General features: G+C 39.7%; 1 protein-coding gene across 10 annotated transcripts in view; it reads left to right on the forward strand.

Moving 5' to 3' along the window:
• The window catches only part of MITF (melanocyte inducing transcription factor), a 223,073-nt gene extending 201,717 nt beyond the window's left edge, over positions 1-21,356 (forward strand). For 6 of the 10 annotated variants that reach the window (XM_019428423.2, XM_019428422.2, XM_019428432.2 and 3 more), the window contains 4 exons: positions 2,620-2,694; positions 8,448-8,523; positions 11,878-12,025; positions 17,754-21,356. In XM_019428423.2, coding sequence (XP_019283968.1) covers positions 2,620-2,694; positions 8,448-8,523; positions 11,878-12,025; positions 17,754-18,155 — 701 coding nt within the window. In that variant the 3' untranslated portion in view covers positions 18,156-21,356. The remainder of the gene's footprint in view (positions 1-2,619; positions 2,695-8,447; positions 8,524-11,877; positions 12,026-17,753) is intronic. The other 4 variants (XM_019428424.2, XM_053897565.1, XM_019428428.2 and 1 more) reach the window with 1 other exon arrangement.
• Positions 21,357-21,674: the final 318 nt, after the last annotated feature.

The raw sequence follows: 21,674 nt of genomic DNA on the forward strand, positions 1-21,674 counted from the left end.
GTGTTTGTGCTAAGCCCCTAGAAGCATTTGCGTTTGAGAACCCTGGGCAGATATTTTGTTGGACATACATTCAAGCCCACAGTTGTCAGGATAGGGTAAGAATGAATTTCTTAACATCTTCAGATGCCTCCTGTTATTTTTGCTAAGTCACATGCAAAAGATTTATTACACGGAGTAAAAAAATAGATTATAAAACCAAGCAATGGGTATTGTTTGTTCCTGGGGCAAGTGTGAAATTACCTGTTTCACCATTTTGTTTAACGCTTTAGGGAGAGCATTTGGCCATTAAAACATGACGAAACGACATTAGAACTGGCATTCTATCATGCTGAATTTTATGGCCCTCACCTTATCCCCCTTTTTCATGTTTGGTCCTTGCATCTTGCAGGATTACGTGAACACGCTGAAAATACGGAAAATATATTTGGTGCGAAAAATTCCTATTTGTTCAAGGGTGTCTTTTTTAAAAAAATATTTCAGAAGATAGTGGCAAGAGAAAGACATTTGGAAAAACAAACTGATTTGGTTTAAAAGAGATAATTAATTGGGGCACCTGGGTGGCTTAGTCCGTTAAGTGTCCGACTTTGGCTCTGGTCATGATCTCCAGGTTCGTGACTTCAGGCCCCACATCAGCTATGTGCTGACAACTCAGAACCTGAAGCCTGCTTCGTATTCTTTGTCTTTCTCTCTCTCTGCCCCTCACCTACTCGTGGTCTCTCTCTACTGTAAATAAACATTAAATTTTTTTTTAAATAAAGGATAAAACTAATTAATATTAAAACTCATTGGAAGTCAACAAAAAAGTAGGAACCCTACCAGGAAGGAACAGTGTCATGAAGTTCTTAGAAAATAATGCTGAGATCTATACTAAGTAATGATAAAATGTGGTTAGCGTGACATGAACAGAATTCTTACAACTTAAGTGCAAAGTGGGGTTTTGAATTATGTGTTTGCTTCTTCAAAAACAAAAGAAAACAACAGCGGCAACAGGTGGGAATGAGACAAATAGGTAAGGGGTAGACGTTGATTTTTTAAAGAAAGTAAGCAGATATAATGAAGTATACACTTCCAGAATCACTTTCTATCGTAGAAAATGACCTTTCCAGGCAGGAAAAGGAAAAATAGACAGGAATTAGGGTTCTGAACATTGCTAGTTGGAGCAGGAGTATAATGTAGCCAAAAGCTTAGGAGTCAGATCTGATCTACAGGGAAAAAAATACCTTTCTTAAGTTTGGTTTTCCCACCTGTGTTAGATTCTGGTCAGGAAGCAGAGACCACATGGTGATTTGAACAGTGGAGGTTTAAAATATAGAATTGTTAACCAAATACAGGCTAGCAGCTACTTAGGATGATATGTTAAAGAAGATCCTGAGGCTGCAGGGGGTATCCAGGCTTGAGAAAGAACCTCCCCCACCCCTCAGGCCAAGAGTCCACCCCCTTGGGGAGGATGTGGGTGAAGCTACCAGATGGTAGAGAAGTTCACCGGATTGCCTTGGCCAAAGCTGGTCCACAGTTAGTGGGTTGAAGTTGGAAGGCAGAAAACCATGGTGTGTGGCTGGCAAACTGAAAAAAAAAGGCGGGGGGGGGGGGGGGCAGAAATAAAGTGAGAAAACAAAAGATAGTGAAGTGGAGGGTGTATGAATAAAAGTTGTCTGTAATGCTCATGTGAGAAACAAATAGAAAATCATTTGGATTGAACTTCCCAGTTGAAATAATTTAGCTTCTGAATTATTTATTTGTACATAATAATACATGCATAATACATACATACATACATACATACATACATACATACTTTAGTGGCTATGAGTTATGCTAAAAAGGTTTCTATTTTGGGGTAAGATTCTGAGTTAAGGTAGTGTAATCTTTCAGATAACTCTTCTGAAAAGGAAATAACAAAGGTTCCAGAATCCCGGGATTAGTCAAAGGACTGTTTCTCTCTTGTTTTGGTTTGCTGTCCTGAAGGGTGCAAAGTAATCCCTCATCACAGAGAACTCACAAGAGTTGCTATGCAAATACATCTTTTCCAATAGAGCTGCTTCCATATGCTTTAGTACCCTATTCCTCTGTTTGTTTTCATAAACCCAGACTAGGAAAATAGTTGCTCCTAAGGATCATAATTTCATTCCAGCAGGTTCTATTGGAACCTGGCTTCCAGTTCTGAAAAAATGAGTCCATTTCCACCAGTCAGTTAGAGAGCCAATGTGATAGCTTCTGTACCCAGTTTTTTATGTCAATGTTACAAAGGCCTCAAAGAAATAACCTCAAAGTTCTGTTGCATGAAAAGAAAATTTCACTCCTGATAATAGAATATCAGCTGCAAATTTCCCTAGTTCTCTGGTTATTTATTTTTCCTCTTGTATGTTTGTAGTGTGTCAGACATCTTTGTTACTGGTCTTTTACCATTTTGTAGAAGCCAAGTCTTTGCATTTATTTCGTAAGTATTGCTTTGGAAAAAATGCAAGCTTTTTAAGAATGGTAATTTGAAAAACCCTCTTTGGATTGTTAGAATCTGGTCGGATAAGCTTCTATATATTTAGAAAATGAGGTGTTTTGTAGTTGACATCATTGTGTGCCTTGAACCGTTCCAGTTTCTAATTACTTCATTCACGTGCACAGCGTGTATTTTTCCCACAGAATCTGAAGCGAGAGCATTGGCCAAAGAGAGGCAAAAAAAGGACAATCACAACTTGAGTAAGTTGGTTTTACGTTCATGATATTTGATTGGAGTGGATGTTCCCCCTTATGTCAAAATTGTTTGAAATCTTACAGGGGAGGAAATTGATATGTATAGCTGTTATAAAGATATAATTTATGGAAGAAAAATTGTTTTTCAGAGAAAGTAACATGTATTTTCCCCATATTTTATCTCCAATCAAATTGAATTTTTTCCAGTATTCTGAAAAGTATTTACTTGTTTATAGTAATGGTGTGTGTGTGTGTGTGTGTGTGTGTGTGTGTGTGTGGTGAGAGGGAGACTTGATCCCCAACTACCCAATTATAAGTGTTGCTCACACTGGAACTTATTAACAAAAGGGGATGGTGGGATCACCTTCTCCAGTGAGATTTGAAAGAAAAAAAAATAAAACACCTGGAGGGGAGTCAGTGGGTAAGGTACCCTCCCAAATTTCTGACTTTACTTGTGACTTAAAAAAAAAAAAAAGTCTCCTGACATGTAAAAACACATTTAATTTACTCTTGATCAAATCTTTAAGCTTTTTCCTATGAGAACTTAAGGTTTTTGTTTCATAAACAAAAGTAAAAGAGGCTGCACAGTTAAAAATAATTTTTCATCTTTTGGTCTCCTGTCCTCTTCTTCCTAAATTGAGTTTTAAGAATGTAATAAGTTATGTATAGACACTTTGTTGTGGTAAAAATGATAGAATTAGACCCGAATTTAAAATGATAGAATAAAGCTAGAATTCTCCTCTGATTCGTAAAAGTCATCATTGTTGGTTTGTTTTTCTTTTTTCTTTTTTCCAATTTGTTGTTGATCTTGCCAGTCTCTGCCCATGTGTTTAAGAATACACACACGTGCACATGCACACCGAGAATAAATAGTGGGCTTTTTGGTGTCTGTTTTAACACAAGCAGTATCATGTTATCCATATTTGTTGCTGTTTGCTTTTTTATACTCAGCAGCCTTTCCTGAAGAACCTTTGCAGTTGTTAGTGTAGGTCTGTCTCCTTTTAAAAAACTGTTATATAGTATTCCATAGCATGGCTGTGTGAAATTGAGTGATTCTCCTACTGCTAAGTGTTGAAATTACTTCCAGCTTTTCCCTGTACTTTTTTTTTTTAATGTTTATTCATTTTTGAGAGACAGAGAGTGACAGAGCACGAGAGAAGGGGCAGAGAGAGAGGGAGACACAGAATCAGAAACAGGCTCCAGGCTCCGAGCTGTCAGCACAGAGCCTAACATGGAGCTTGAACTCACAAACTGTGAAATCATGACCTGAGCCAAAGTCAGACGCTTAACCGACTGAGCCACCGAGGTGCCCCCAGTTTTTCCCTGTTCTAAGCAATGCCGCAGTGAGCATTTGCACACGCGCCACTCTGTCTGTGTACAGGGGAGTTTCTTTCTCCAGGTCAGGTACTTAGAAAAGGAATCGCTGGGTCCCAGAGGGGATGGGTTCTTTCTTTTAATAGATACTGTCCTTCCTAGTTCCCATTTCAGCTGGGAGAAGCTCTGCTCCTTTTAACCCAAAGATTGGGAGTAATATTTCTAAGATCTCCTCTGGCTTCCAAGTAATTGTACTCTAAGACATTTGTTCTTTCTATATAACTTAGAATTAAGATCATCAGGCGTTACCCAAAACTCCACCTAATTGACCTGTGGAAAACGAAGTTGGATCTTGTCAAAAACAATACCTTTACATAGACACCTGAACTCTCAAGTTTAGGGTTGTCAGTAAAATATAAACATGATTAGGTCATACTCTGAGGTCTATAAAAAAAAATCTTAAAATCTCATCTAACCATGAGAAATGAATACTCAAGGGGTGCATGGGTGGCTCAGTTGGTTAAGCATCCGACTTCGGCTCAGGTCAAGATCTCACAGCTCCAGAGTTCGAGCCCGGTGTCAGGCTCTGCTCTCAGTGCAGAGCGCACTTTAGATCCTCTGTCCCCCCTCTCTCTGTCCCTCTCCTGCTTGTGTGCATGCTCTCTCACCCTCTCTCTCAAAAATAAACATTAAAAAAAAAGAAATGAGTACTCAAGTTTAGATTGTCCATTGACATAGCTCTTCCTCTTCTAAGAACTTACCTTGTAAAAGTAGTTGCCAAAATGTGCAAAATAATACATTCATTTGTTTACTCATAACTATTTACTGAGCCCTCATTATGTCTGAGGCATTTTTCTACAGAAGTGAACTAGACAGATAGGCTTCTCACTTATGAGCTTCCATTTGACTCAAGGGCAGACCCAATAGATGAGCAAACGAATACATTAAGGTGGTGTTTTCAGTACAGAACAAAAACCACGATAGGACTAAAATGTGTATGTGAGCACTGGCCAAAATATTCATTATACCACTGACAGAGGGAGAAATTAGACATAGTCTAAATATTCATCAGTGGAGTATTTGTAAATAAATTACAGTATATCCCTATAAAGGATACTCAGTGTCTCTTAAGAAGAATGGGGTTGGTCTTTTTTACCTGATTTACATGGATAGCCACAATATATTACTGAGTGAGAAGAGTTAAGTGGCAGATAATATACATATTATTATCTCAGTATGTAAAAAGAATACACTAAGTATGTGTGTGTGTGTGTGTGTGTGTGTGTATATACATACATATGTATATATATATGTATATATATGTGTGTATATATATGTGTGTGTGTGTGTGTGTATATATATATATTCCTCATAGAACCTTCTATCATCTGCATATTTCATTTGTTTATATATATCATAACATATAATATGCAACATTTAATATAAAACATTTTGTTTATATTATAGTATATTAAATTATTATATTATGTTATGTTATCATAAATTATATATTACATCAGAAGCAAACGAATGAAATATGCAGATGGTTGAAGGTTCTATGAGGCGAGAAAGTACAGGCAACAGGATAGAGTGTCAGGATAGGCATGCGAGGTGGTGGTTCAGTTTTAAATAGGGTGGTCAGAGAAGGCTCATAGGTAAATCTGAGGCACTACCTGAGGTTGGTGAGGGCAGAATCATACAGATGTTTGGGGAAGGGTGTTCCACTCGGGGTGAACAGCAGTATGAAGTCCTAAAGTGGGAAGTGGATCTCGTTTGGTTGAGGAATTGCAGGAAGCCAGTGGGGCTAACGGGAGGTGGGACAGCGGTAAGTCACAACAGAAGATGTGGTCAGAGAGGGAGAGGAGCAGAGCATGAGGTCACAAGGATGGGAGCCCACTAGATCCTTGAGGACCTGGCTTTTGTCTCAGTGAGGTGGGAAATGATTGGCGGGTTTTCAGCAAGGGGTTGGATGCTCTGCCTTAGGTTTTAACAGGATCCCTCTGGCTGTTGTGGTCTAAATAGACCAGAGTGAGTAGGAAGCAGTGGGTGTGGGTGACAGATGGTAGTTAGGAGAATTGCAGTAATCCTTAGGCAAGAGTTGATGGTCGCTTCTCTCAGGTAACAGTGGAGGTTGAAAGTGGGCGGATTCTGTAGATCTTTTGAATATAGAGACAACAGACTTTGATGACGGATCCGATGTGGGATGTGAGAGGAACAGAGGTGTAGAACTGATTCCAAGGTTTTGGCCTAAGTAACTAGAGGAATGGAGTTACAGTAAATGAGGTGGGAAAGGCTGTGGGTGGAGTCGTTTGAGCATGGAAGAACAGGAGCTTGTGTTTGGACTCTTGGGGCTGCCCATTAGACCTCCCTGTGGAAACAACTAGTAGTTGGACATACGAGTCTGGAGTTTCAGGGACCTATCTAAGTTGGAAATACAACTGTGGGAGTCATCAGTGTTTGTGTGGCGTAGAAAACCATGAGACGAGATGAAATCACGAGTAAGTGAATATAGATGAAGAAGAGTTCCAAGAACTGTGCCCTGGGCAGGCAGCTTGGTTAGAGAATAAAAATCATCACAAAGGATATATAAGAAACTTAACAGTGGTCGTATCTGGATCACAGGAAAGTTTTACTTCACGTTATGCATTTCAGTGCTGTTTAAATTTTTCTGATTGTTATATGCTTGGAAAAGTAAGAAAGCATGTCATGCTTTTAGTTTTGGAGGAGGTTAGCTACAAGATCAGAGGTCCAAAAATTCCTTCTTTAGAACCAGTGAGTATCAGTGTATCTGTTTTATAAAAATTTAATGGTAAGGCAGTATTTTAAATGCCTGGTTTAATCATAGAAGGGATCCCTCTGCTAAGAAAAAATACAGGGTGTGTTGGGAAAGTAGCATATATCATGTACCTAAACATATGGACTACTAGTAGGTCAAATATAAAATGTGTATTAGGTTATATTATGTTTAAAGTAAAATGTTAACTTTTTAATCTGATTTATTAGACCTTAAGTTATTTGGAATTTATTTGCCCGGGTAGGTAAATTAGAAACATTTATTAACCCATATGCTTTACTGTTTCACCCTCCCAAAAGAAGATGATAATTTAGCTACACATGCAACTGAATTGATAAAATAGGGATGCTGTTAGGACTCATGGTGTAGTTAAACAAGCTTAACTTAACTTCTAGGATGTGTTACCCAGCACTGTATCCCCTCAACGCATCTGCCTATTGAACACTTGAAATGTGCTAGTTCAAATTGTGATGTGCTGTAAGTATAAAATACACACTGGATTTCGGGGCGCCTGAGTGGCTCAGTCAGTTAAACGTCAGACTCTTGATTTCGGCTCAGGTCATGGTCTCACAGTTTGTGAGCTCGAGCCTCCCATCGGGCTCTGTGCTGGCAGTGCAGAGCCTGCTTGGGATTCTCTTTCTCCCCCTCTCTCTCTGCCCTTTCCTCTGCTCATGCCCTTTCTCTCTCAAAATGAATACAACCTTTAAAAATTATAAAATAAACACTGGATTTCAAAAATTTAGTACAAAGAAAAGAATGTTAAGTATTTAGTTACAACTCATATAGCTTACATGTTGAAAGGATGGGTATATTGGATTTAACAAGATATTCAAATTAATTTTTCCTCTTTCTTTTTACTTCTTCAATGTGATTACTTAGAAAATTTTAAATTACGGAATTAACTCACATTGTATATATCTGTTGGGCAACACTGGGCCTAGGAACACTGGGAGTTTTGTACGGCCGGTAGGCTAAGAATGTTTCTTATGTTTCTAAATGGTTAAAAAAATCCAAAGAGGAATGTTTTGTGATATGTGAGAATTATATAAAATCCAACTTCTGGCATCCAGCGCTTCTCGTTAGTCAACTGGCATTGCAAAAAAAAAAAAAGTATCCAGTTAATATTGTCACATTTTGAATGTTGTCAATAAACAAAGGGAACTTATTTTCTCTTTCGTTACATAAGTATCTACATAACATCCTCAGTTTTGCCAGTTTGGCCCTCAAAGCCCAAAGTCCTCATTATCTGGGCCTGTAGAAAATGTTGGTTGCCCCTAGTCTGAATGGTCAGGGTTGAGTTCAGGCTGTTTTCACTTGCTCCTGGGTACCCTTGTCAAGTCCCTAATATCCCCCAAAGTAGTTTTGTCATTTATCATTGAGGATACTTAACTCCAGTGTCAGGGTGTTATAGAATCAAAGGAGAAATTACAGTCTCATCACTTTGTAAATGATGAAGTTCTGTACAAAGGTAACTCATTTGTTTGGAAGCACTTGAACCTCAGTCCCAAAACCATGATAGTATCTGGAAACCCAGATCCGGAAACACAGCCTTGGGCTGGCCAGGCTAATGCGTACATGGCTTTAACGAGATATGCTACATGTGTATGTGGTGCTGTTACTGACAGTCCCTTCCTGTCCTCTTTTCTTGAAGTTGAAAGAAGAAGACGATTTAACATAAATGATCGCATTAAAGAACTAGGTACTTTGATTCCCAAGTCCAATGATCCGTGAGTACAATTCCATGTTAATCTGCATTGTATATTTTTGGGGACCTTAATGCTTATTCATATGTTGCAGAAAGGACACAGTTCTAAAAACCAGAGTCAGGAAGCACCCCCCTGAACCATTGGTTCCACGTCTGGTATAGTTATCCCTTTCCTTGTTAGTCTGGCCAAACTAAAATTTTGAGAGAAATGAACTGAATTGTATTAAAGGGTTATTGGGCATAAGGTCTTCAGCTTTGGATACGAGGAGGTGGCTTTCTGAAATCTGAAACTCCTTGGCAAATGATCAGCAAGCTGTTGGAAGAATTCTCTTTAATGGTTGCAGGATAGAGATTTCAGTAGCTGTTCAAGCAAGAGCTGTTGACCATTTGCTGGAGAGCTCAACAGTATCTGTGGGCTGGTATGGGAGACTCCATGTCTAACACTCAACAGCCATAAGGTCAAAAGAAAAATTTTTTTTTTAACTTGCATGCCCTTTATATGCTTTACCGATCTAGAAAAAAAATAATTTTTTAAAATTCTTTCAAGTACTGGTCAGCAGATTTGGATTTCAGCTTCCAGTCTCTGCCCACCTTCCCACCCGCACCACCCCCCTCCCCGTTTCAGATGGAGAACAGTTGTAAAGATAATTTTCCTACTGTGTCAGCAAGTAGGACAACAAGTACACAATTTTTATCTACCAGAAAGTGACCCGTTTGATGTAAGAGGCAGAAGGATGTATACGTTTTAATGACCCCCAGTGGCATTGTCTGAAATTAGCCTTTGAATAGAACCTTTTAGCTACCTAATAAAATGTAAAGATGAAATCAAGCATTATTCATGCAAGCCTTATTAAATTTGCTATTCACGTTATTGTCAGGGAATTTGTGACAAAATAAAATAAAATCATGGCCCATTGTAAGGTGGCTTTGATGAATGTTCAAGCACAATTTCCATCATCCACATTTTGCTTTGCCAGGTTTCAAGGAAAAGCCATTTTGAAACTCACAACATTCAAATTCTCAGTTCTGCCGCACAAATTTATCCTACTAAGGGGCTGCGACCTTCATTTCCTATAGTCAGTCTTGCATGATAGTTGAAATTGAATTCCCATTTTCCTGTTCTTTATCAGCTTTCACTTTTTAGCATATTCTTTTAAACTGTAGCATGTGAATCTCTTTAGCAACATTATGAAATTATGGGGCTGCAGTGAAAGCCTCTATTTGCATATCTTCTTTCTCTATTGTATTAGAATACTTACGTGTTTATAATCTGAACTGATAACGATCTTTAATTGTAGGCATTGTTTTAAGATAAATGGACTATAATCTCTAATGGGAGTTTTTCCCTACCAGGTTTCTGGAACAGGCTCTGGGGCTGCTACAGAGACACAATCTAGTGAACCAGGGTCTTAGCCCCACACGCTCTCCTCCCCTATAGCAGATCTGCTTTCGCTGATTTATATATTGGGAATCTTTATACAGTTCTGTGTGGAAAAAGGGTTGCTCTCATTACAAGAAAAAAAAAGTTTGAAAACCCTTCCTTTAAGCCTAAAAGCCTGATTCATTGGATGTCACAAGGAAGCAAAACCTGAGATAATTGGTTGAAATAGTCACTTCTTAAAAACTGAGTCGCTGCTCACGTGTTTCACCATGGGTTTTTCAACCTACTGGTCTAGTTGAGGCATCTTTCATTATGGTTACATTCCTTTCTGGCTGCTCAAGTGTTGGTTACTTTGACCTCAGCCCTGAATATTAAACAAGTCTGTGCTCCCTCTATCTTAGCACACCTCCCTGGGTAGCCATCTTTGGTGCTCAAACCCCAGGGATAAACCTCAGGGAATTCTCTAGAGGCTGTAAGTCTGCCTCTCGTGGGAGAACTTCTGTTTTGTTCTTCATCTAATCCATATGAGGATCAATTACTTGGTGGCTTGTTTTAATGGCTCTCCATTCACACATCCCAGCTGATACTTCAATCTGCCTTGAGCAGCTATAGATTAGGGGGTAGGAGAGTTTTCATACATTAAGTCGTTTTTTTTTTTTCATTGTCCTCGTCATCATCATCATGAACACTGTGAAAGAGCTCTGATTAATTTAAAGTACTACAGAAATACCATTTATGTAATTATAATTTCATTCTTAATTATTTTTCTGAGAGTGCTCTAAATTTTTCAGCTCACTTTTACCTACATTTTAATGGTGTTCTTAATTTCCTTATATATGAGTGCATTACAGCTACAGTGATTAAAAACTGAAAGGCACCAAGCTCAGGCTGCCCAGGTTTGAATTCCAAAACAGTCCCTTACTAGATATGTGATCTTGGGGAAGATGCTTGAATTCTTGTACTTGATTTTCCTCGTCTGTTAAAAAAAAAAAGGCTGGGTGTTGGGGGAGGGGGGGGGGGGTTGGAACAGAATATTCCTACCTAGTCTGCTTGTTCTAAGACCTCAGCCACGTAAGAAGAACGATATTGTGGTTTAGTACATGGAAGTCTGGAGCCAGATTCTCTAGGCTTTCTGGCTCTACTGTGTGACCCAGCTGTGTGGCCTTGGGCCCTTTACCTCTCTGTGCCTTTTTTTACCCAATCCATAAAATGGGGATAATATCAGTGCCTAGCCATTGAGGTAGTTACGATTAAATGAGCTGTAAAACACCTTAAAATGTACCCCCATAGTAAAAGGTATTTAAAGGTAGCCATGTTAATTCTCATGTTGAGCCCTTACCACAATGCCTGCTCCATCATTTGAATTGCATTCTAAACTTTTCATAGCACCTTCAGGTAACAAGCTTCCTTATATTCTAGTAACATACCTGTGAGGCTGCTCATACATGTGTAGTATCACCATTTTATAGATGAAGAAACTGGGACACAGAGAGAGGTTAGATAACTTGTCATGAATATTCATGAGAAAATCCAAGGATACATCTTTTATGCTTCACACAGTCAAGTAGTAGGATCTCATGGAATTTTTTTTTTTAACTGTAGCTTATTCTGTCTGTCTGAATGAGTTAACATTGGTAGTCCTAGAAACCTTTAACTATTTAATATAGTTTTTAAGAATACTGATTATTGTAATCAACAGACCTAAATCTAAGTCCTGGCTATACCCTATAGTAATTCTGTGACCAAGGGCAAGGTGAAGAGTGTCTTGTTTCAACACGTGCACAACGTCCCTCCCATTCAAGGCACTTGTTTGGGTTAAGATCATGTATAAGAAGTGGGTGGACAGCATCTGGCACATGGCAAGCACTTGATGAATGACAGCTGTCATCAGCTTGCCGTTGTTACCATGCCTTTAGAAATGGAGTGCACTGCATCATGGATCCTCAGTGTGCCTCCAGTCCTGAGAAAGGCTGCTCTCTTCTGTCTTGGTTACAGAGACATGCGCTGGAACAAGGGAACCATTTTGAAAGCCTCTGTGGACTATATTCGAAAGTTGCAACGAGAACAGCAACGTGCAAAGGAACTTGAAACCCGACAGAAGAAACTGGAGCATGCCAACCGGCACTTGTTGCTCAGGATACAGGTACGGGCACGTACGAAGTGCCACCGACTTGGAGGTTGGGAGGGGAGGCTGTCTAACAAGCCATGGGGGACTTGACGTACATGATCCTCGTACAGTAGGTAGTCGTTATTCGTGGATTCCCAATTTGCGAATTTGCCTACTCGTTAAAAATTTGCTGTAACTCCAAGATCCACGTTTGGGGTGCCTTCATGGTTATTGATGGATATGCTCAGAGGGGCAGATTTGAGTTAAGGTTGAACAAGGCATTGACCTGCTGTCTTCTTTCAGCTCACACTATAAACAAGCATCCTTTTTGTGGTCGTTAGTCCCATGCTTTTTTCACATTTTTGTGGGTTTCATGGGTGAATTTTGCTGCTTAAAACAGCCCCCAAGTGTAGTGCTGAAGTTGTCTGGTGTCCAAAGCACGAGAAGGCCGTGCTGTGTCTTATGAAGATAAGTTTCCTTCATATGTGACTTGCAGTGCTGTTGGCTGTGAGTTTGATGTGAATGCATCAATGTTATATATTAAATAAGGTCTCTTTAAACCTAAAATAAGGTTGCATTATGGATCAGTTGATGAAATGTTGTGGCTGGACACTCACAGAAACCTAACCCCATATTTCCTCTGGGAATAATCATTTGGTATCTACTAAATCAGGGTTCAGAGTGACTTCATAGAACGTGACTGTCTTAGTCTGTTTGGGCTGCTGTAACAAAAATACTATAGACTGGGTGACTTTGACAACAAAGATTATTTCTCAAAATTCTGGAGACTCAGAGTCCAAGATCAAGGTGCAGGTAGATTCAGTGTCTGATGACAGCCTACTTTCTGTTTCATAGGCCGCTGTAGTCTCTAGTCTCACTGGGTGCTAACATGGCAGTGGAGGGAGGGAACTCTCTGGTGTCTCTTTTATAAGGGCACAAATCCCATTCATGAGGACTCCACCCTCATGACCTAATCACAGTCCAAAGCCCTACCTCCAGACGTATCACATTAGGAATTAGATTTCAACAAATGAGTTTTCGGGAGGGGAGGGATGCATTCAGTCTATCGCAATAATTACCTCAAATAATGAGAACTGAGTATAGTTGTTGAATGCCAAGATGCCTTAGGATTTGGTGGAGTTATGCAGTCTATGGTCAAAGCCCATGTTTGTAGGGAACTTGAGGACATCCAGAAGACCTTATCCTCAAGATACAAATTTTAGAAATAGTTACAGATAGTGAAGTTATACTATATGTGTCTGTGACTTACACTATTCATTCTTAGAGGGAGAAATACTAATTTTAATGAAGAGTGGAATTCATCTGTCATTCTGTGTATTGACTGTATGTACAAGTGTGAAGTGTGAGATGGGACAGTCTTTCTGTAGTATCAGCTCTTGGTACTTCTCTTAGGCCCTTGGTCTCTCATGCTGAGTGTAAACATAGCTTCCTCTGAAACTGTCTTGAAGAAGAGAAAGAACAACGGGCTCTGCCAATGACCAAAGGAGTTTGCAGGAGTGATTCTCATTTACCTGCTGACTCTGCGTGCAGGCCACCAGTAAGAAGCAATTAACAGAACACATTCTTCTTGAGTAGATGGACCCGGGTGCCTTTTACCATTTTTTCAGGTGCCCAGTGCAACTGTTTGTGGAACACCAAAGGCACAGCCTGACCCTTCAGACAGCGTTGTGTTTCAGCTGGTGGTGTTAATCCTGGACATTGAACTGCTTTAACAGAGTAATTCATTTATAGTAATAGTCTCCGATCTTTTGAATGCCCCACAGCACTGACATTTCCATGAATGTCACTTCTTTCATTTCAGCACTGGGTCGGGGTGGCAGAAGACGATTCTCCTCTAGGGGGTGCATTTTAGAATGTCCGTAGTGCAGTAGAGATTGCTTGTCATTTGAAGATACCTTTTTTTATGATCTTTTTTTTTTTTTGGTTTTTGTTTGCTTCATGTTCGATCTCTTCAGTTTGTAGCCATACGTCTTTTTCTCTTGAACTTAACATTCCCATTTATAAAAACAGCTCCTCCTAATGTGTTATTTCCTTCTAGAAATGTTAAAACACAGGAACTGTTTTGAAAGAGAGGCTAGGTTTTGTTTTAAGCTTCCCAACATGTCTCTTCATGTGGAATGGAATATTGTGAAATGTGTGGATTGGAAATTCCACAGTGATGATGTCTTGGGTTTCTTCCAGTGACCCTGTGAGGCAGCCTTTCGAACTTTTGCCTATCACGGAAAACGTTATTAATTAGGAAAGCACGGCCATGCAGTGAGCCTGTGGTCTCCAGATGAGATTTATCACATTATTTAGAAATCTAAGTAACGCTTTAATCAGCTGATAAACATTTTTAATTAAACAACAAAAGATCAGAGTAAGATGTTTGCCTCTTTTAATCCAGCTGTTTTTTTTTTTTTTTGTTTTTTTTTTTTAAAGACAATCTTCATGTCTGGGGAGCTGTTCTTATTAGCATGTTGGTGTAGATTTACAATAGTGCTTGTTTTCAGCTTGGGCCTAAGGGCTTCTTTTCATTTTTACTCTAAGTGATGCATGCAGAAATTTTCACAGAAGAAAGAGCTTGAAGCCTTTGTATCATTGGAACTGTAATTTTATTAAAGAGCCCAAGGCTTTAAAATGATGCCTGGAGAGACTTGTGTTTCTGGAGATTGTGCACAGGAACATGCACATACTTGGGTGACATCTCAGGCTCCCATCTCTTATTTGTCATGCATCCAGAGAACGATCTTGCAAATTGAATGATCTTGACTACAGACTGAACGTGACTTTTCAGGAACATGTGTTTCGAGGCTCGTGGGCAGAGATTGGATGGCCGGGCCATGTTGGAGGCTACTCTTCCCTCCTTCATGAGGCAAGGTGACTTGCTTCAGATTTATTTTCTGTCAGTATCACGTTAGGGTACACGGCAAGCTTAGAAAGGATCGCCTCGGCATGTAGAAGCAGAATGCTCATCGAGAGTCAGTTGGGTTCATCCTAAGAGGGTCCAGGGAAAATCACTAAGAATGGAAAGAGCTTGCTTGGAAGGCATTTTGAGGTAAGGAACCAGGGGAGGCGAGGCTGTGACACTTAGGAAGTGCGTCAGTCTGCTCAGGCTGCCATAACAAATACCACAGGCAGGGCGGCTTAAACACCACAAAGAAACATAGCTTCTCAGGGTTCTGGAGGGTAGAAAGCCAAGGTCAGAATGTGGGCAGAGTTGGTTTTTCTGTACTTCTCTTAGAGGCTGCCTTTTCCTTGCGTTTTCCCTGGGTATGTCTCTGTGTCCGAGTCTCTTCTTAGGAGGACATTGGTCCTTTTGGATGTTGGACTAGAACCCACCCACAGGACCTCATTTAATTTAATTACCTCTTTAAAAAAAGCATCTCCAGGGTCACCTGGGTGGCTCACTTGGTTAAGCATCCGACTTCAGGTCAGGTCATGATCTCACAGTTCATGGGTTCAAGCCCAGCATTGGGCTCTGTACTGACCGTGTGGAGCCTACTTTGGATCCTCTGTCTCCCTCTCTCTCTTCCCCTCCCCTGCTCTTCTCTCTCTCTCTCTCTCTCTCTCTCTCTCACTCTCTGAAAAATAAATAAACATTAAAACAAAAACAGTATCTCCAAGTCACATTCTGAGGGGTTAGGGTTAGCACTTGAACCTATGAGTTTTTCAGTTCACCCCATAATGGGAAGGATGTGAAGAAAGTGTAGAAAGAGATTATTCACCCTCCCTATAAGAACTTTCTTTTGGGATAAAAACAAACAAACAAACGAACAACAGCAAAAAAAAAAAAACAAAAACAAAAACAAAAAACAAGCGAAAACTTCCCTTGGCCTTGGTAAGATGAATTAAGTGATGTTTCTCAAACCTAAGTTACTTGTGTAGAACTTTTGTCACTACTACCCAGACTTTATCAGCTCATGGTACCCTTAGTACCTTGGTAATTTTTTCACTGTGTCCTAGACCAAAGAAATATGGACCATTTCTTTGTTAGGTCCAAACAGCTCATTGAATATTTAGGTCCTACCAACTTAGCAGCCATTGGAAATTATAAAACCTATAAACTGAAAGCAGAACACTAGCATTTTTAATTTATTTTTAAATAACCACATTACCTACTAACGGGATACATGTGTCTGTTGGCCACCACACAGCTTCTTCAGTCTTGGAATCCGATTGGACAGTGCCACCCTCATGTCTCACTCCTTGATTTTCATGCAATTCTTTTTTTGTTTTATCGCAGCAACTGTCGAAGACTTGGCTTTGCAGGGATTATGATGTGATGGAAAAGAGTGTAGCGCCACCTAATGCTGAAACTGTGAACTGTCTTGAATTTGGCAGTTCTCAGAGTAGTGCACTATTTCCCTGGGTATTTAAAAAAAATGTTTTTAATGTTTATTTATTTTTGAGAGAGAGAGAGAGAAAGAGAGAGATAGAGAGTGAGTAAGGGAGGGACAGAGAGAGAGACACACAGAGAATCAGAAGCAGGCTTCAGGCTCTGAGCTGTCAGCACAGAGCCCGACACAGGGCTCGAACTCACAGACCACAAGATCATGTCCTTAGCCAAAGTCAGACACTTAACTGACTGAGCCACACAGGTGCCCCTCCCTGGGTATTTAAAAATGTGTCAGTGTCCTGGAAGTGTGTGCACAGTGGAGGGACCCCAGAACTATATTATTTACCAAATGTTTTCCTTTAACCTCACATTTTGAAATTTTATTTTCATGTTTATTTTTATTTTCATGTTTTTAAAAATTTATCTTCATGAATATTGATATCTCAGTCTCTCTATCATTAATAGATAATGAAATGCATATACCACCTAAAAATCATGTCCTTATATGATCAGTGGTTCCTATACTCTTAAGAAATAGTATTTATTAATTTAATGTTTTTTGACATTTATTCAGTTTTGAGAGACATAGAGTGACCGGGGGAGGGGCAGAGAGAGAGGGAGACATAGAATCCAAAGCAGGCTCCAAGCTCTGAGCTGTCAGCACAGAGCCCAACATGGGTCTCCAACCCACGAACCATGAGATCATGACCTGAGGTGAAGTCGGATGCTTAACCGACTAAGCCACCCAGGCACCCCAGCATTTATTAATTTAAAAGAATAAAATAATTGTTTTCATAATGTATTGGGTTTTTTTCCCTCTAAATGTCTGATTCTTTTTTAATACTTTACTTTTTAGAGAAGTTTTGTTTATATTTTTTTAAATTTTTTTTAATGTTCATTTATTTTTGAGACAGAGAGAGACAGAGCATGAGTGGAGGAGGGTAGAAAGAGAGAGGAAGACATAGAATCCGAAGCAGGCTCCAGGCTCTGAGCTGTCAGCACAGAGCCCGACGTGGGGCTTGAACTCATGAGCTGTGCAGTCATGACCTGAGCTGAAGTCAGACACCCAACCGACTGAGCCACCCAGGTGCCCCTAGAGAAGTTTTAGGTGCACAGGAAAATTGAGAAGGCAAAGAGATTCCCCATTGTACTTCTTGCTCTCCCACATGTACAGCCTCTGGAGCTGTCACCATCCCCCGTCAGAGTGGTACATTTGCTGTCACTGATGGACCTATACTGCACAACGCTGCCCCCCAAAGTACCCCCTTACACTAACGTTCACTGTCGGTGTTGTACATCCTTTGAGTTGGAGCAAATGCAGAGTGACCTGTATGCCTCATTATAGTATCCTATACAGTGCTTTCACTGCCTAAAATCCTTTGTACTCCCCCTTTTTAAGCATTTGATTGTTTGCTTTTATTTTAGGAACTTGAAATGCAGGCTCGAGCTCACGGACTTTCGCTCATCCCATCCACGGGCCTCTGCTCTCCAGATTTGGTGAATCGGATCATCAAGCAAGAACCCGCTCTTGAGAACTGCAGCCAAGACCTCCTTCAGCACCACGCAGACCTCCCTTGTACGACGACACTCGATCTCACAGATGGCACCATCACCTTCAACAACAACCTTGGAGCCGGGACCGAAAGCAACCAGGCCTATAGCGTCCCCACGAAAATGGGATCCAAACTGGAAGACATCCTGATGGATGACACTCTTTCTCCCGTTGGCGTAACTGACCCACTCCTTTCGTCGGTGTCTCCCGGAGCCTCCAAAGCCAGCAGCCGAAGGAGCAGCATGAGCATGGAAGAAACTGAGCATGCTTGTTAGCAGGCCCTCCCTGCTCTGCGCTGTCCAAAACTGCTTCCTTTCTTGATTCGTAGGTTTCATAATTTACCTGAAGGGGTTTTCTTGATAATTTTCCTTTAATATGAAAAATTTTTTTTCATGCTTTATCAATAGCCCAGGATATATTTTATTTTTAGAATTTTGTGAAACGGACTTGTATATTCTATTTTACAACTACAAATGCCTCCAAAGTATTGTACGATAAGTGTGCAGTATCTGTGAACTGAATTCACCCCGGACTCTAACTTTCTGAGCAAGAGGATTTTTGCATCAGAGAAATTTCTGTCCATTTTTATCCAGGGGAGACTTGGTTTGAGATTTTTATGCCTGTGACATCTTTGGAAATTAAATGTCAAGTTTAATCAAAAGAATGTAAACCAACCAAATAAAAGAAACCCAGAGAGAAAGAGATTGAGGAAAGAGAAGAAGAAAAGAAATCCACACTAACCCTTTTTTTAATTTGTAAATGTATTGATTCATTGGTACTGCCTTAAAGATCCAGTACCGTTCTAACGCCATTTAGTCTTTCTGCTGCGAACTATTTAAGGCAATACAATATTCTGTAAAAGAAAAAAAAAAAGTGCAACCAATTTTGTGAGGATTGTCTGGTTAGAAAATGTAACTGCTCTACCATACTTAGGTGCAAGTGAAATTGAAGGGTTAGAGACCAAGGATCTGAAACATGGGGTCTCATCTTGCTGTCCTTCACTCTCTGCTCTGATTACAGTTACCCTCATCCATGAGTGTGATTCTGTTTTCCCTAACCTATATTTTATTTTGAAAAGGAAATGCATGTCCTCTCAAAGGAACATATTGAGGAGCCCTGAAAGTTGTCCTATTTGTTTCTCCCCCCCCCCACCCCCCGCCCCTTCAATTTCACTTTTGATAAGAAAACCAAACTGGGCACATTTCTAATCAGCTTTCCTATTTTTATTTTTAAATTATGTTTTCCTGTTCATTTGATTTGTACAGATTCTTTATTATCATCGTTCTTTTCCATATGTTTGTATTAATTTGTAAGAGTATGCATCTTAAAATGGCAAGGTTTCAATATTTTTACAACTCACTCGTGGTTTTCCGCATTCTTTGTACACACGTGAAAGAAAACTTTTATGCAAGGTCTTGTGTTTCAAGAGAGCTTTGCGAATATTTTGTATATGACAGTCTCACTCAGAACTGTTTTTTCCACACATTTAAGGTGTAGTATTAATAGGTGAAAACCAGCTTTCTAGAAAGAATAAACTTGCATATTTATTTTTAGTGATATAAAAGTAGCAATATTCTTGGAGACTGATAACCATAGCGTTAATACGCCCATTGTAGTCACTTAAATTGGGGTTCATTTCAGCAAACTTGCTGAATTTTCTTGAAGGAGCGAAATACTGTGTTGGCAAATTACTGTTACTTGATAACAGTGTTTTAACAAGCAGCGACGTTGTAAGTTAGTCTCAGTGCATTATCTTGTGTAGTCCTATGCAATAATAGTATAGTGTTACATGTAATCTATCTGGCCTACGTGTTTTATACAGCTGACATACGGTGTTAAGAGCCAGGCTGTTGAATGGAATTTCTCAGTAGCAGCCTACAATTGAATAGCAAGGGGCATAAAGCATATCCATTCAGAATGAAGTGCCTTAAATATAGCAGTAGTCTTTTTTGGACTAGCACTGACTGAACTGTAATATAGGAGACGGTTTCAAGATGGTATCTATAGTCAAGAGGATCATGGAGCATGGTGCCTATGTAGACAATATAAGAGCTTCCAATTTTCCTTCAGATATTTTTAATATTAAATATATTTTAGTGACAGAGTGCCAACTTCTTTCATCAGGAAACCTTATTCAGGAGGTTTTTTTTTTGTTTTTTTTTTTTTTTAAAGAAAACGAGTTTAAATATCAAATCTGAATTGGTGGAGGGGTATTGGATAGTTCAAAGCAAAGGTGTGATTGTCAGGTGTTTGAATGGATGGCTTCCATGAAAATAATCGACTGCATAGTTCCCATGCACGTCGGGCAACGAGAATCCTTGGAGACATTGATGATGCTATCAGTTTTATAGCTTTATTACTTAAGGGGGTAGGGAAAATTAATTCCCATTCTTTCAGTCCCCTTAATTGTATAGCTCTTTTCCTAGAATAGTGATGCAGATTTGCATGAACAGCTAACTGTACCATAGTGTTCATTGATACAATCATAGCATTGTCTGGTTTTCTCTTCATATCTCTATGGGGGGAGGGGAGCCCGGTGAAGAAGTCAAAGATCGCGATGGTATGATGCTTCTTTTCTTTAGCTGATTTTGAGGGTTCTTAAAAAATGGTGCAAGGTTGCGTAGCCCCTGGCCCAGGGAAGGTGACCAGGGCCAAGTGACCTCATAGAAAGCTCTGTTGAGAGGAAGCATGGCATCTTGTACCACTGTCCTGACTTTCGCAACTCCTGAGCTCACTGTTGCCTGCTTCCCCATCCCCCTCTTCTTAAGAGACAATTTCTGGGATTGGCGGGTGAGTAAGCCCAGGAGAATGCTGCAGCCTCGGGGGTGGTTTTATTTCTTTCTTTTTTGCCAAATCGAGTGTGGATTTGTTGTAGGGACTAGTTAAGCCAAGAAGCGGTGGTTTGGGGTCGCCGTTTGTGACGAGAGAATGATCCACACCACTCCCCCCATCCCCGAGAGCAGACTGGTGCCTCGGGGTTGGGCCTCCATGTGGAGGGACCAAAATGCCAAACTTGCCCACCTGCCTCTGGGTAAGGCTATGGAAACACCAAACCTTTTGACTTTGCCAAAAACCCTACAACCAACCTGGTCATACATAGGACGACAAAGTTCTTTCTGGTTGTTTTTTAAATAGTAAAGCAATAAGAACAAATAAAATACATAGGAAGTTAAGAGATATAAAATAAAGCACAAAGGAATGCACTTATTAATATTTTTTAAAAATGCACTGGGGAAAAGTTGGTGTTGATAACAGTATATTAAAAAACCCTATGTCTTGAAAAAAATGACAAATGACTGTCTCTTGCGGACGCTTGGTACTGTAATGTTAATAATATAGTCACCTGCTGTTGGATGCAGCAATAATTTCTGTATGGTCCATAGCACTGTATATTATGGATCGATATTAATGTATCCAATGAAATAATTGAACTGTTGTTCTTGATAGCCTCATTAAAGCATTTGGTTTTTCACATAGTGGTGGCCAGTTTTTTTTAGTTAATTGACAATCTTGAATATTGCTTGCCTTATCAGGAATGGTAGCACACGTTTTCTTCTGATTTTACGAATAACAAATTGCATGAGAAATTTTAAAATGCCAGTAAGTACTTTTTTGGTTTTAAATGCCATTCTAAGATATTACTTTTTGGTTTTAAACATTTTTTGATTATGACTTGCACTCAGATGAACTATAATTATACAGCTTTTTTCCCCCTCTGAATTTGGGGGAGATTTTAAACTCCCAGATGCCAAGAATTCATTTTACATATAGGAGTTTTATTTAACATGTTTTAG

This window comes from Panthera pardus, unplaced genomic scaffold (assembly GCF_024362965.1).
Source record: "Panthera pardus isolate Hobbes unplaced genomic scaffold, ASM2436296v1 HiC_scaffold_8, whole genome shotgun sequence".
NCBI lineage: Eukaryota > Metazoa > Chordata > Mammalia > Carnivora > Felidae > Panthera > Panthera pardus.